The sequence below is a fragment of the Cibotium barometz genome, chromosome 46 (genome assembly GCF_041138505.1).
Source record: "Cibotium barometz isolate CiBa-2024 chromosome 46, ASM4113850v1, whole genome shotgun sequence".
NCBI lineage: Eukaryota > Viridiplantae > Streptophyta > Polypodiopsida > Cyatheales > Cibotiaceae > Cibotium > Cibotium barometz.
In genome coordinates, this window is record NC_141091.1 from 34,172,936 (window position 1) to 34,188,063 (window position 15,128).

General features: G+C 43.5%; 1 protein-coding gene across 3 annotated transcripts in view; it reads left to right on the top strand.

Moving 5' to 3' along the window:
* Positions 1–1,616: 1,616 nt before the first annotated feature.
* The window catches only part of LOC147612154 (alpha/beta-Hydrolases superfamily protein), a 30,479-nt gene continuing 16,967 nt past the window's right edge, over positions 1,617–15,128 (top strand). For 2 of the 3 annotated variants that reach the window (XM_086784021.1, XM_086784019.1), the window contains exons 1-6: positions 1,617–1,929; positions 9,702–9,777; positions 10,311–10,396; positions 10,490–10,583; positions 10,719–10,795; positions 10,895–11,022. In XM_086784021.1, the coding sequence (XP_086640147.1) occupies positions 1,696–1,929; positions 9,702–9,777; positions 10,311–10,396; positions 10,490–10,583; positions 10,719–10,795; positions 10,895–11,022 (695 nt within the window). In that variant the 5' untranslated portion in view covers positions 1,617–1,695. Of the gene's footprint in view, positions 1,930–3,190; positions 3,427–9,701; positions 9,778–10,310; positions 10,397–10,489; positions 10,584–10,718; positions 10,796–10,894; positions 11,023–15,128 lie in introns of those variants that run through there. The other variant, XM_086784020.1, reaches the window with a different exon arrangement.

Below are 15,128 nucleotides of genomic sequence, written 5' to 3' on the forward strand. Positions count from 1 at the left end.
TATTTTTGGGCTAATCTTGTGATTTATGCTTTCAACCTCATTTAGATTCACTGCTATATGGATGACTTGAAGCATTTTAACAACAAAGAAGCATAACTTGGTCATAATTATCCTCCACTAGTGCACTGTTTTTTGCACAGAAAATAGTAAGAGCTTCACTAATCAGAGGTTAATTGGGCTTAATCTCTGAATTTCTTTGCAATTGAGTATTCATTCATGCTATTCGGAAGGTGTTACAAAGCTCTATCAACTCACATTGTGGTTACCCATTAGTTTTGGGAGCTCATTAATCATTAGAAGTTATTACTCACATTAGTAGTGGAAGCTCATGCTCATTCTTCTTTTGAACTTTCATTATGCCAAGCTCAAGTGAATCATCTAATAGAAATCACATCAAAAAGAAGATTACAAAGATAAAAAAGAAGCCACACTACTATACTTACGCAAGGGCTATGGGTCTAAGTGTTTTTTTGAGCAACAATATGCATGTGTATGGTGAGGGTGAATTCTAGATTGTCTTGCCATTCAAATTTGTAAAGGGACTAGACACTTCTTGTTGGGTATTCATCCCAAAAGTAAGATCTTCCCTACAATGGCTTATTCACCTAAGACAGATAAGTTTGAAGGGCAAAATTTTCCACACATGGCAAACTAAAATTAAATTTACTTTGATGAAGAAAGGCTTGTGGAATGTTGCAAATGGTAAAGATAAAAAACCAAGCACAAGGGATGCAGAGGCTACATGGTTAACCAAAGATGAAAAGCACTTGCCATTATATCCTTAAGATTAAGCGATAATCTCACCCCCTATATCGATGGGAAAGAAACCTCAAATGAAGCTTGGGAGACACTTGATAAACTTTTTGGAGCACAAGCCAAGAACTCCAAAATCTCTCTTGTTATAAATTTCTTTGAATTAAAAATGAATGTGGGGGATTCTTTTCCCACTCATCTAAACTATAAATTTCTTTGAATTAAAAATGAATGTGGGGGATTCTTTTCCCACTCATCTAAACTATATGAAGAGCATTCTAACCCAACTTGCAGGAATCAACAAACACATTGAAGATGATGAAGTTACTGTAGTACTTCTAAAGAGTCTACCACAAGATAAGTATGGTAACATTGTTACCATACTTCGAAAGAGTTACTATATGAAGAGCATTCTAGCCCAACTTGCAGGAATCAACAAACACATCGAAGATGATGAAGTTACTGTAGTACTTCTAAAGAGTCTACCACAAGATGAGTATGGTAACATTGTTACCACACTCGCCAACGCTTCTCTACTTGAAGAAGAAAAGAAGATCAAGCAAAGGCAAGGGCACACTTACTATGAGGGTGCTTATTTTACCCAGGGGGCTACAAGAAGCGCATCTTTCAAAGGATCTTTTCAGAAAAAGGAGTTTCTTAAGGAGTCTTGTAACTTCTGTTGCGGGAAAGCTAACCATGAAGAGACGGATTGTTTTTTCAGGAAAAAGGCTCAAAAAGCCTTACTTGGAGCAACCACAGGATGACACCTTTTGACCATAAACTTTAAAGGAAGCTAACTATCTCCTTTGTGGAGGAGAAAAAAAAACTTGTTTTTCATGGCAAATAAATAATTATTTGACTATTTTGAATGAGAGAGTATTATCCACAAGAGCTTCACAACAAACTGAAACCTCTCCCTGAAACCTCCCCCCAGCCACGGCGATGGCGGCACTCTCTACATTCACTCCACCGTGCGCTGTGCCTCTCTCCTCTTTGATCACCAGGATTTCTCCATGCCGGAGGCATAGGCTTCTGGTGCGCTCGATGTCCTCCGACGAGTCCAATTCCGGCAGCAAGGGCCTCTTCAGCTTCGTCACGGACAACCCGTCCAGCAAGAGCGCCATCCAGCTGCCCAACACGCCCGCGGAGGACGGAAACCTTGGACAGATGATCACAGTAGGTCTCACTATCTTGTTTTTCCCATTTTTGTGACCTACACATATAGCTGAAATGCGACCTTGTCATTACAATTACTGTATTACACGATGAGTGGCCATGTCTCGGTTGCGGTTGCTCTCCCATTGTACAGCCAAGGAAGCGACACTTCATGTCCAGCGCTATGGTAGCACCCTTACTGCCCCTACAGAGAGGCATCATGTCCAAGGATATGTATGGTAGTGTTAATCACCCTTACCGTCCCAAAGAAAGGCATTGCTGGTCATTGGTGTACGATCAATGGCCATTGGTGTATGATAGAGCCATTGCTGGTCATGAAGTGGCAACTCCAGAGAGTGACACTTCACTGCTTTACAGAGAGGCTTCATGTATAGTATATCGTTTCCTAGGTTGTGGTAGCACCCGCTGTGGACATGGTGGTGGCCTTGTAGAGAGAGATCATGTCCTGGTGTATGGTCGCGCCATTGCTGGTTACGGAGTGGCACCTCATTGCTGACTCCAGAGAGTGACATGGTGGTGACCTTTTAACAGAGATCATGTTCTGGCGTATGGTTGTGTGATTGCTGGTCGTGAAGTGGCACCTCATTGCTGATGAGTGACACTTTACTGTTTACAAAGAGGCTTCATTTAGAGATTTATCATATCCAAGGGTGTGGTAGCAATCATTACGGACTCAAGAGGGTGGTCCTTTACTTTCCTCCACAGAGGCATCATGTCTTGGGGTACTCAAGAGGGTGGTACTTTACTGCCCTACAGAGAGGCATCATGTTTTGTGGTACTCGAGGGTGGTACTTTACTGCCCTACAGAGAGGCATCATGTTTTGGGGTACGGTGAGAACTGTGGCCTGTGCCCCGCTAACCATATAGAGAGTAGAGATATGTTCTTCAAATGTTAGGGTTCTTGCTTTTGGCACAAAAGCCGAAGAGTGTACCTGCAAGGTAGGTAGTAGCTGTCCTTTTGGCCACCTATAATGTCTGTCTAATGACCAGTTGCCCCCTGGGATGCATTTTACGGGGTAAAGGATGTGGATAAGGTGTGTTTTCCAGAAAGGGCTATTCACTTTCCCGGCCTCCCTTTCCACAGAATCGGCTTCCCCATGTCGTTCATCCAAAACCTCAGGGCACCATCTTGTTGTTGAAGCCACATGTGAATATTTTATTTATTTTGGAGGCATGTGTGAACATTTTATTTGGAATTGGTATCTGCAAGGGAAAACTATGGAAATGATTTCCATGTCAGAGATGTTTTGTATTTCCACGGCGATGGCGGCACTCTCTACATTCACTCCACCGTGCGCTGTGCCTCTCTCCTCTTTGATCACCAGGATTTCTCCATGCTGGAGGGATAGGCTTCTGGTTCGCTCGATGTCCTCTGACGAGTCCAATTCCGGCAGCAAGGGCCTCTTCAGCTTCATCACGGACAACCCGTCCAGCAAGAGCCGCATCCAGCTGCCCAACACGCCCGCACGGAACGGAAACCTTGGACAGATGATCACAGTAGGTCTCACTATCTTGTTTTTCCCATTTTTGTGACCTACACATATAGCTGAAATGCGACCTTGTCATTACAATTACTGTATTACACGATGAGTGGCCATGTCTTGGTTACGGTTGCTCTCCCATTGTACAGCCAAGGAAGCGACACTTCATGTCCAGCGCTATGGTAGCACCCTTACTGCCCTACAGAGAGGCATCATGTCCAAGGGTATGTATGGTAGTGTCAATCACCCTTACCGTCCCAAAGAAAGGCATTGCTGGTCATTGGTGTACGATCAATGGCCATTGGTGTATGATAGCGCCGTTGCTGGTGCTGTGGACATGGTGGTGGCCTTGTAGAGAGAGATCATGTCCTGGTGTATGGTCACGCCATTGCTGGTCATGGAGTGGCACCTCATTGCTGACTCCAGAGAGTGACATGGTGGTGACCTTTTAACAGAGTCTAGAGATCATGTCCTGGCGTATGGTTGTGTGATTGCTGGTCGTGAAGTGGCACCTCATTGCTGATGAGTGACACTTTACTGTTTAAAAAGAGGCTTCATTTAGAGATTTATCATATCCAAGGGTGTGGTAGCAATCATTACGGACTCAAGAGGGTGGTCCTTTACTTTCCTCCACAGAGGCATCATGTCTTGGGGTACTCGAGGGTGGTACTTTACTGCCCTACAGAGAGGCATCATGTTTTGGGGTACAGTGAGAACTGTGGCCTGTGCCCCGCTAACCATATAGAGAGTAGAGTTATGTTCTTCAAATGTTAGGGCTCTTGCTTTTGGCACAAAAGCTGAAGAGTGTACCTGCAAGGTAGGTAGTAGCTGTCCTTTTGGCCACCTATAATGTCTGTCTAATGACCAGTCCCTTGGGATACATTTTACAGGGTAAAGGATGTGGATAAGGTGTGTTTTCCAGAAAGGGCTATCCACTTTCCCGGCGTCCCTTTCCACAGAATCGGCTTCCCCATGTCGTTCATCCAAAACCTCAGGGCACCATCTTGCTGTTGAAGCCACGTGAATATTTTATTTATTTTGGAGGCATGTGTGAACATTTTATTTGAAATTGGTATTTGCAAGGGAAAACTATGGAAATGATTTCCATGTCAGAGATGTTTTGTATTTCCACATTGAATTCATGATCAATGTCTTTTATTTACCCCATATTCATTTGTAACGGGGGACTGAAGGTGATAGGTTTTCTATCAGGCTGCCTAGATGTGGGGATTCCTTGGAAAATATGGCAGTTACTAGCATGAAGAGATGAGAATTACACATCTGAACAAGTTACCAAATGCTATGCCGAGAGTGGTTGACATCTCCCTAGCCCAGCTGTGATAACCGCCTGGCCATCCATCTTTTCATTGAACTCGGGAGGTTTGAGTGGTTTCATCAATTGGGACCGGACTTCACATGGCGTGTGAGTCGTGTCACACATCCCAAAAGCTCTGCCATGACGGGGGGGAATGAAGAAGAGTTCGAACTCGATGGAGAGGGGTATCTTACCGTTGGTAGTGCCCTTTCGAATGTCAACTACTGTTTGAATGGTGAGTGATAGAAACCCAGTTCGTTGGTTTTATAAAGCATGTTCTTTTGGACTAACCTTATACAAACCTGCACCTACTCTTGGGCACTAATGACGTAAGTAGGGATGTCATAGCTTATTGTCCACGCTATGCATGATAGAGTTGATGAACCTACACTTCATGTTCGGATAGACATTGGAGTTAATGGTTGCACTTTTGAGTCGAAGTCTTTTTTAAAGTTTAGCTTAATGTTTGGTTCTGGCTCTTAAGTGCTTTAGGTCTAGAGTTTACAGTTCTCTGTTTTGCTATTTTATGTTGTTGTTTAGTATCTCAGCTCAAAAGGTTTAAATTCTTATTAAGAAGAAGTGTTTATGCTTTTGTGTGTGTGTGTGTTAAAAAAAATAAATTATTATTATTATTATATAAAATAAAGTTTCTTTCATTCATGTAATTGTTTTGTTTTGTTTTCTTATTTTCTTGTTTCTTGTTTTTGTTTTTTGTTTTTTGTTTTTTGTTTTGTTTTATTTTTTTGTTTGTTTGTTTTTGTTTTTGTTTGTTTGTTTGTTTTTTTTTTTGGTTTTTGTTTTTGTTAATGTCTTAATTAAAAGTCTTCGTTTGATATTATCTTTTGTTTTCCTCTCCTTAGTAGCTAGGTTTGTTAGTTTATTTATTTTTGATCTTTCAAATGCTTTGTTTTTGTCTTTGTCCTTCTTCACTATTATTTCTTTCTCAAATCTCTCAATTCGTAAGTTCAGATTTTTCTGACCTTATGAAGGTATATATATACTGTTTGAATGGCGACTTTCCTGCCGGTTCTTCCCATGATGATTCATTCGGTGGTTTGCTTGAGACTGGGAATGATTCATAGAGTGTTTCTTAGATTCATGGTTGAATTGATGCTCGGTGTGTCTGGCTGCACCAGTTTCATCCCTTGTGTTCAGGGAGTTGCAGGCGCTTTTGACAAGTTGAAGTCTGGCATCTTGAGTGGAGAAAGGTCGCCACTATGCCAAGAGAGGCTCTAGCTGGTAACTGCCTCGCCATCCATCTTCCCATTGAACTTGGGAGGTTTGAGCTGCTTCAATGAGTGGGACTGGTCCTCACGAGTCATGTTGGTGGGAGTGATGCTTGGTGTGCCCTGGGTCCTTCCCCCCCTTTTTTTCCTTCATGTTCTAGGAGTTGTAGATGTGTGATGAGCTGAGGTCTGGCACCTCTTGAGCCTGGAGAAAGGCTGCCATAATCCATTGGTTTATTCGGGGCAGTAATTGGGTTATTGAGCCAGGCCGACAGCATATTGAAAGCTGCCATGTGCTCATCTACAGCCTCGATGAAGAAAGAAGGAAATTGCAAAAAGCTAAGGGTATCAAAGGAAAAGCTAAGCGAGATTCTAGCTGAAGCAAGGCTCTAGGAGATGTAAACTTTGGTGCCAAATGTAAGGCTATTGGCTACATGCAAGCGTTTAATAGAGAGAGAATGATAACTGAAGACGAAGAAAGCACAAACATAAGCACTCCAATAATCTACTGCTAATCATTGTATCAATCTATTCTAATCTTTACATTGATCGATGCAAACACTCCAAAATACAAAAGATTTTTCTCAACTGTGACCGAAGCCCAAGTTGATGAAAATGCTGATGCTTTCCCAGACAGTGGCGGACTCTGCTACCTGCCTTACTGACAGCTGACTGAAAAAAGCAGAAGGATTGAATCAATGATGACTGGGGAATCAACAAGATTATTGAGTCATGCAATATATTCTCTCTAGAGCTTCTCTCTCTCTCTCTCTCTCTCTCTCTCTCTCTCTCTCTCTGCACAGACACAGTAGCCATGATGGACGTTTTTCATCCTCCTTAGCTTTCTCTTGTGTAACCTAATCCTAGAGTCTTCATCTACCTGATTGAGCTGCGCTGTCATAGAGATCAGCTATGTAGAGAGGCATAGAGGTAGACCCTAGATACCTCACAACGCATCATCATGAGTTTCTTTCATCCGACCCAAGATGGAGGCCCTTGCCAGATAGCCCTGACCCGGATGCCCTTACTCGACGGACCATGCAGCACGCACTGACAACATGTGCCACAGATGCCACCTGCCTAAAAAGGCGTCTCCTTAGATAGAATGATTTAGGTGCAGCGAGCTAGATGGCTGACCCACTGGTCATAGGAGATGCTCTACCTCACAGCTTCATCCTCCAGAGATACATGAGTGCCCCTCCAGAGACAGTGGATGTGGAGAGCCTCAATACAGTCATAGATGTCGAGGACCCACTTGGATGCCCTCACATTATATCATTGTAGCATTGTACCGGTGGCACCTACAGGGCTCTTGTTTCTTCTGCGAGCTCTAGTTGGGTTTTTATTTTTTATCGTGTTTTTTTCCATGAATCCTTTGGGTCCTTTGTAGACATTAGTAACATCTTTCTTTCTTTCTCTCTCTCCTCCCCCCAAAAAAACCACACAACATGCCTCAGCCATTGTATGACTACTTCATCACACGATCCTTGTAACATGGTCTTTTACATGATGGTTTTTTAAATATAGGTAGGTAGTTTGTTTCTTTTTTCATGATACTGTTACTTCATGGATTCATCGCAACACTTTTGGTCTCATAGACCTTTTAGGTAGGTAGTTTGTTTCTTTTTTCATGATACTGTTACTTCATGGATTCATCGCAACACTTTTGGTCTCATAGAATCTTTGGTCTTTTGATCTCTCTCTCTCTCGCAGGTCGACTTTGGCCTCTCGTAGACGTTAATATATCTTTCTTCTTTCTTTTCTTTCTCTCTCTCTCTCTCACACACATACACTTTTTTTTTTTTTGTGGAATCATAAGTATATTAGATTTACAAGATGACTATCCAAAGTAGATAGTCTCAAAGTACATCAACTGAAGATGTCAATATAAGACAAATATACATCATGATCTATTTGGTCAACCTGCATGCAATCGAAGAAAGATTGATGCAGGGAGTACCGAAAGAAAGAAAAAGCAGAAAAAGCCGCATCACCGAAAACTCCATGGTTGCGAACTTTCCATAGTGTCCATAAAGCCCAGTAGCGCACCCATGAGAAGAAAAGAGTGAATTCTGGTCTGGGCAAATGAAGACCAAATAGCCAGAAAAACTTTCCAAATTTCATATTTGGAAATCTAGCCCGCAGAAGTTGGATGATAGGAAGAAAAAACTGACGAGAAGAAGGACAGTTCCAGAAAATATGAATGACTGTCTCCCTGGAAACAGAGCATCTATGGCAAGTGGATGAGGATATATGTCTGCGTGCCAGAAACTGTCCTGAGGGAATAACAGCCAAAAGAACGCGCCACAAAAAAAGCTGTTGTCGAAGAGGAAGCTTCGAATGCCAAAGAGATCGCAATCGTCTTTTCCACCACAAAGACGACCGATGCATATGCCAGAAGAGATTTGCCCGTTCAGAAACCCAAGGCAATGGCAACAAATGTTTATACAGACCAGCAACTGTAATATCAGATAGCCTCAAGGGATGGCATGAAGAATCAAAAGAGGAGATAGTCCAATCCTGTAGGCGATCTCGAATTTCCAACAGTGGAATCGGCAAAAAAGGCTGAAGCATCTGAATTATATCACGCCAAAGACGACGATAGTGAGGTCCCAAGCCATAATGTGCAGCAGCCTGTGGAAAAGAAAGAGGGGAGCCATTAGGATGGATGACATCTCCCACAGAGGTAACACCCTTTGAGTGGAGAAAATATGAACGCCGGGGTTCTTGCACCGCCAGGGGAACTGAAAATGCTTTGGACCAATGGATGCTCTCAGCGCGGAGAGAGTTGCCTTGTAAGGAGTCACGACCATTCCATTTTAAATTTGAAAGGACAAGCTTCCAATCAGCAAGTAAGCCAGAAATGAGAGGACAGCCCTTAATTTTGCCAGTAATGTAACCAAGAATAAATTCCCAATGAGTAGGTTGCCAATGGCCAAAAGCCGAAGTCGTCAGATGAAGTAATAAATGACGGATCATCGCTGTCCAAGGCTGAGTGACTACCAGAAATTGAAGCATTAGTTTACCTCTGTGGGCAAGAATATGCACTTGTAAATTAAGGATATTCAAGCCTCCATGCATTTTAGGGGTACACAAACGATTTGCCAAAAGCAAACGTACACTCTTTTTCCCCTGCTTCGATCTCTCACACACACACACACACACACACAGACAGGGTCATATGCTGATATCACATGTATAAACACTTGTGATAGTCGTTTTTCATTTTCTTTCAGTTACTTTTCCCAAGGCTAAGTATACCCATGGTATCATTGTATCACTCATGGTCTCATAGACCCTTGTGGTCTTTTGTAGACATTAATATAACTTTCTTTCTTTTCTTGCATGCGCGCGCTTGCACGCACGTGTTGCACTATCACACACACATGCCGCGAGAGATCATGTTTTAAAGATTAGTGCAAAGGCTCAATGTACCTGTTGATAAAGGCTTGCAATGCCAAGAGCTGCCCAGTAAGGAGGTTTACATGAGGCAGTGTGCATGCTTGCACACAGGTATTGCACTGTCACACACACATGCCTCGAGAGACCATGTTTTAAAGATTAGTGCAAAGGCTCAATGTACCCATTGATAAAGGCTTGCAATGCCAAGAGCTTCCCAGTAAGAAGGACTTGTTGCACCAGTTTTGTGAAATGAGTTAAATGAGTACTGATCTTACAGACGCATCAATTTTTAAAATCTTGCATACATTTTCTTATGCCAAATTCAAGAAAAGCTTTGTTGTTCTGCAGGAAATAGAGAACAAAGGCAGGGAATATGGATCTTACAAGCGTGCTGGAGAGTATAGCTGGTTTGTACGAGAAACAGGTACACCTCATACTTTTCAGCATGTAAGTGTACATTAGTCCTTACCTAGATCAGTGTGCCATGCCTTCATACCGCGTTATCATACCGTGTTATCAACATGCATAGGGGGCAGTTGTGAGGTTATCCCCTCGAAAGTTCCCCTTAAGAGTTAACTCTACAAAGGCTCTAATGTCCTTCTGCCACTCCAATGCATCTATTGGCAACATTATGCCCTTAGAAATAAGAGCAGTTTACAAATATACTGAACCTGCTGCATCTTGGGCTCTGTACAAACCTGCTGTTTAAAATAACTCTTCATGGGTTGGTTCCCACCCAAAAATTTATGTTAAAATTGGAATCAGTGGTTCTACTTTGAGAAAGTGGGCTCAAAATGGACTTCGTGTCCAGGTTGGCTAGGCACATTCACACACACTTGTTGAACACTCCAATTTGCATTGAAAAGGAGTGTTGATATTGGCAATGCCAAATTGTTGGGGGTGGTTTGAAAGTAAATCTATAAATATCTGAACAAAGTTTTTTTGTTGAATATACAGGATCCCCTGAAGCAAAGAATGGCACTATTATCTTCTTGCATGGGGCGCCCATCCAATCTTATAGCTATCGCATTGTTCTGGAAAAGGTATTGTATCTGTTACTATTTGATTGTGCGTACATTTGTTCATGTGTGGCTAAAGGACTTAATGATTTGCATTGCTTTGTTTCATGCACTCAGATGGCCGAAGCTGGGTACCATTGCTATGCACCTGATTGGCTAGGGTATGGTTTTAGTGAAAGACCACAACCTGTGTATGACTTTGCTTATACAGGTATGGTAGTCATCCCTTGTTTGTGTATGCTTGTTATTTGGATTCAAGCAAACTGATAGATTTTATTTTTTCAAACTGTTTTCATTGAATTGTTTTTTAAATCTGATGTTTAGGTGTAATGGTCGAGTGCTGCAGAGGAAGCATATCATGAGGAGTTTGACAAGTTGCTAAATAGACTCGGGGTTGATTCGCCATTTTCTCTAGTAACTCAGGTTGCCTCTTTTAGCTTGGATGATGATTTGACTTGGTTATCATGTGGCTTCTGGTACTATCCAGTTATTTCAGCATCAATTTTCTCTCTATTTTTGCAGGGATTTATAGTGGGTTCTTATGGTTTGACTTGGGCACTGAAGAACTCTGAGAGGATTGCTAAGTTGGTTGTTCTGAACGGTCCGTTGACTTCTGCAGCACCACTTCCTGGAGTTTTTCAACAAATGAGGTGTGTGTTTCTTTCCTTGCTTTCTTTAGTGAGCACGCATGCAACATCTCCCTTCAAGGTTTGTGGGGTATTGTGTGCAGGTGCGTGTGTGTAAGATTTGCCAGTGCATGCGGTGCGGCAGGGCTTCAATTTGAAGGCCTACCCTAACCTTCAATTTGAAGGCCATAAACTAGGTTGACCTATATATTTATGTGTAAAATTTGTAGAAAATTTGAAAATAGTGGCCTTCTTTTGCAACCCTATTTTCTAAGAGGCTGAAACCGATCCAGGAAACTCAAGCAAAGACAGACACTTCAGTACTAGATACAAACTTTGAAACACAGTAGCTGAACCATAAACAATACCAAAACACAGCACTGAGCCAGAATGGCCAGCCTCCCCCTAGGAACTTCTTTATTCAAAAGAAGAAGCTTTTATAACAAACAAGGTGCAGGTGCAAACTTGCACCGGATTTTCCACAACGCTTCACCAAAGACTCTTGCTCAAGAGCAAGATACAAACAGCACAAAAAAGCTTTCCAAAGGCTGCAGTCAGCACTGTACGGCCAGGACCGGGAGGAGAGAGAAAGAGTGAACAGTCAGCTGCCCTGCTGTATGGCCAGAGAGAGAGAACCTGCAGTTGGTTACTGCAGCTGTGTACGGCCAGCGCACAGAGGGAACCTATAGTCAGCCTACTGCAGCTGAGTACGGCCAGCACACAGAGGAGAGAGAGAACCAATCGGCTGCCGTGCTGTACGGAGAGAGAGAGAGAGAGAGAGAGAGAGAGAGAGAGAGGGAGAGAGAAAAGAAGAAGAAACCAGCTGCTACTGCTGTGTACGGCCAGATCTGAAGGAGAGAGTTCAACAACTACTGTGCACCTGTGCAGTGCGCATCCCCCTCCAAAGAGAGTCCCTCCTGCTTTTCATGGAGTCGACCAGCCCATAATAGCTGTGCTTTTCCTTTTGTGCCAAAAGTGTCCGAGTTGCCCAAAATATCAACTTTTATGATTTTCCCAGCTTGTTGGCCAAGTTTCCTTTAGGCGCCTCCTCTTGTCTACATATGCATGCCCAGAAAGTAATAAGTTTGGCCAATCTTTATTGATGTGTGAACTTGTTGACTTATAAACCTTATAAGTCACACCAACAAATAAAATCCCCTGTTGCTTGTGCTCTATAGCCATTTTTCAGGCCAAAATATGCCAGTGAATGTTTCAGCTTTCTTCTGTGGAAAATCCGTGCTCACACCTTGGGTCCGTTCAGTGTGTGAAATACTAATCAAGACTGGTGAAGGGACTAAATGGTGACATCCCCTCTGTCTTATAAAGTAGTCGTCCGCAATTGTATAAGCCTGATACCAATGGAATATTCTTCTAAGCTAAAAGAAAACCCTTCTGCTTAGTTGTATCAATCAAGAAGAGTGTTTAGGGATCCACAACTGTCATGGCCCTGTGAAAATGGAGCAGGACAAGTGTGGGCATGGTGGTTGCAGAGTCAGAATATTTTATGATTCACATGGGGGGGTGCCCGGACAGTGTTTAAGATGTGTGGACATCCCTAGGTGTGAAGGGGGAACATTAAAACATTAAGTTTGAATGTTTATTGAAGTTTGCCCCTAGGCCTTAGTGGCCCTAGGAACTTATTAAGTTGGGGCCCTAGGGATTAAATTGGGAAGGGGTTTTCTCTCTCTTCTCTCTCTCTCTTTTTTTTTTTGGGGAATCGTGTAGCAAAAGGAGAACTCCCCTCATGCGCTTGTGTACATGCGTGGAGAAGCTGAAGAGAAGAGCCGACTGCAGATTTGCTGTGTGCTGAAGCTGATTTTCTGAGTAGAATCAGCCGTACAGCACTGTACGGCCAGAAACTGGGCACTCTCTCTCTCTCTCTTTCTCCTCTGTTGCTGGCGGCGCTCAGGACTGCTGCTGGTTGGCTACGCAGAAGCTCTGTACAGGCTGTACAGCCTGTTTTCCAGCCCAAACCCTACTGTACGACTGCCGTACAGTGTACGGGCAGTCAGATACAGCACATACAGGTGCAGGTGGCGCTTTTCTGGGTGCTGGACAGACCTGTGTATGCTGATTCAGGCAGGTACAGAAGTGGACAGCAGGTTGTTTATGCAAGTACAACGCTTGGCACGTATCCCGAGGCGGTACAGACGGGTACTGTGCTGATTTTCAGATCTGTATTTTTCAAGGACAGCATAGGAGTGAGCATCAGGAGGAGGATACAGGCAAGAGCAAGCACACGTGTGAAGCAGGATTGTGGATTCAAGTGCCTGCAGGCACAGATTGGTGCTGTTGCTACCTCCAGTGTTGTTTCACGAGCTGAACTTGGTAAGCCTTGACTCTGTTCATCTATCTCTCTTTCTATTGCTTGATGTCTGCTACAGGTATGTACTATCTGGCTCCTTGTGAGAGGAGGAGTATGGCAGATTGACAAGGGATTAAGACAGGGATTGAACAGCATATGTATGTTTGAGCTGAGAAGATGTATCATGCTCTTGAGTTATGCCAGATGTATGCCCATGGCTGGCCTGCTTTGTGAACTTGGCTGATCAGAGGGAGGCACAGTGTGTTGCTTGAGGACACAGATCTGTGTGCATAGATCCTCTGTGCTGAGAAGGATTTGTGGGCAGTCAGATTGGACTTACAGGTGTAAACTCTTGGCTGGTTTTTGTGTTGTACTCAGCCATACATATTATTTTAATTGAATAAAGAAATACCGCAAGGGGCGCCAAGCTTTGGGGCCAACAGGTGTCGTTGTGTTTTCAGATTTGGGCACTCTAGCTCCAATCTGTGTTTTGTTTATCATCTAGACTACAAGTGGACGGGTGTTAGCTCTTACCGCACTCTGGTTTTCTATCAGAGGCCGGTTTCAAGGTTCCGTCCCCGGGACCAATCATCAACTTTCTGAAGGGGGTGAGCTCGTGGTTGCTTTGGAGAAAGCCATCGCTGAAAATTCAGCAATCATGTCTGATACAGAGGAAGAGTACTTCTATCAAGAAGAAGAAGAGCAAGAGTCTTCTCCCGAAAGAGATGTATCTGAGGATATTTTTGCAGGAGAACAGGCTGCAGATGTTGAGCCTTATGAGGATGTAACACAGCCAGAAGATGTGCATGGTAAAGAGGATGATGATGCTCGGTTCAAAGATCGCTTGGCTAGTGTTATGGATACTTTTATGCAGCTCACACAGAGTGAGAGATTTGCTGAATTTTTGAGATCTCGCTCAGAGCCCCGCACAGAGCCCCAGAAAAAGAAGAAGAAGGTTCGTTCGAAGAATCTTTCTCAAGGTCATAGTGGTACCACTCCACAGGATCCATCTCCTGCCCAGTTTCCGAACATGCAGCATGCTTTTGGTGCTAACCCACAGAGTTCCTTCTATGGACAGCCACCTATTCCTCCGCAGAACATGCATCCAGGGTACTTTGGTGGTGGCTCGGTATTTCAATCCATGACTGGGGGTTATCCTCAGGGAGGCATGGGTATGTATGGACCTTTTGGAGCCAATTTTCAGCCTGGCATGCAAGGGAATATGTATGGTGGTATGCAGTCCGGTATGCAAGGAAATGTGTTTGGAAGCATGCAACCTGGGATGCAAGGCAATATGTTTGGTGGCATGCAGCCAGGTATGCAGCATGGAATGTTTGGAAACATGGCTGAGATGTATGGTATGCCTGGTGTTGGAATGGGAAATGTTGACCCAATGATGGGTATGAATGTTGGGGGCAGCAATCTTACAAAACCACTTCCATATGATAATCTAACGCCTATGGGCAAGGCGAAGGATTACAAGGAAGGGGGAGCTGCAGTGAAGTTTGACACTTTCAGTGGGGCCAAGGATAAATTGAAGGCACTTACCTTTTTACAGCAGTTTGATGCTGCTTTTTCTGGTGGGAATTACACAGAGTCCTCAAAGGTGAGGAAAGCTGCCACTTTTCTCAAGGGCAATGCTTTGCAGTGGTGGTCTACTCTTCTTTTGCAGGGCATAGCACCCACCACATGGGTCCAATTCAAACAGGTTTTCTCTTCCGTATGGCTCACATCTACATTTGAGGTGGATGTTATGACCGCATGGCACAAGCTGGATGCTTCAAAGTGTGATAGTTTGGAGGATTATAACAAGAAGTTTTGGGAA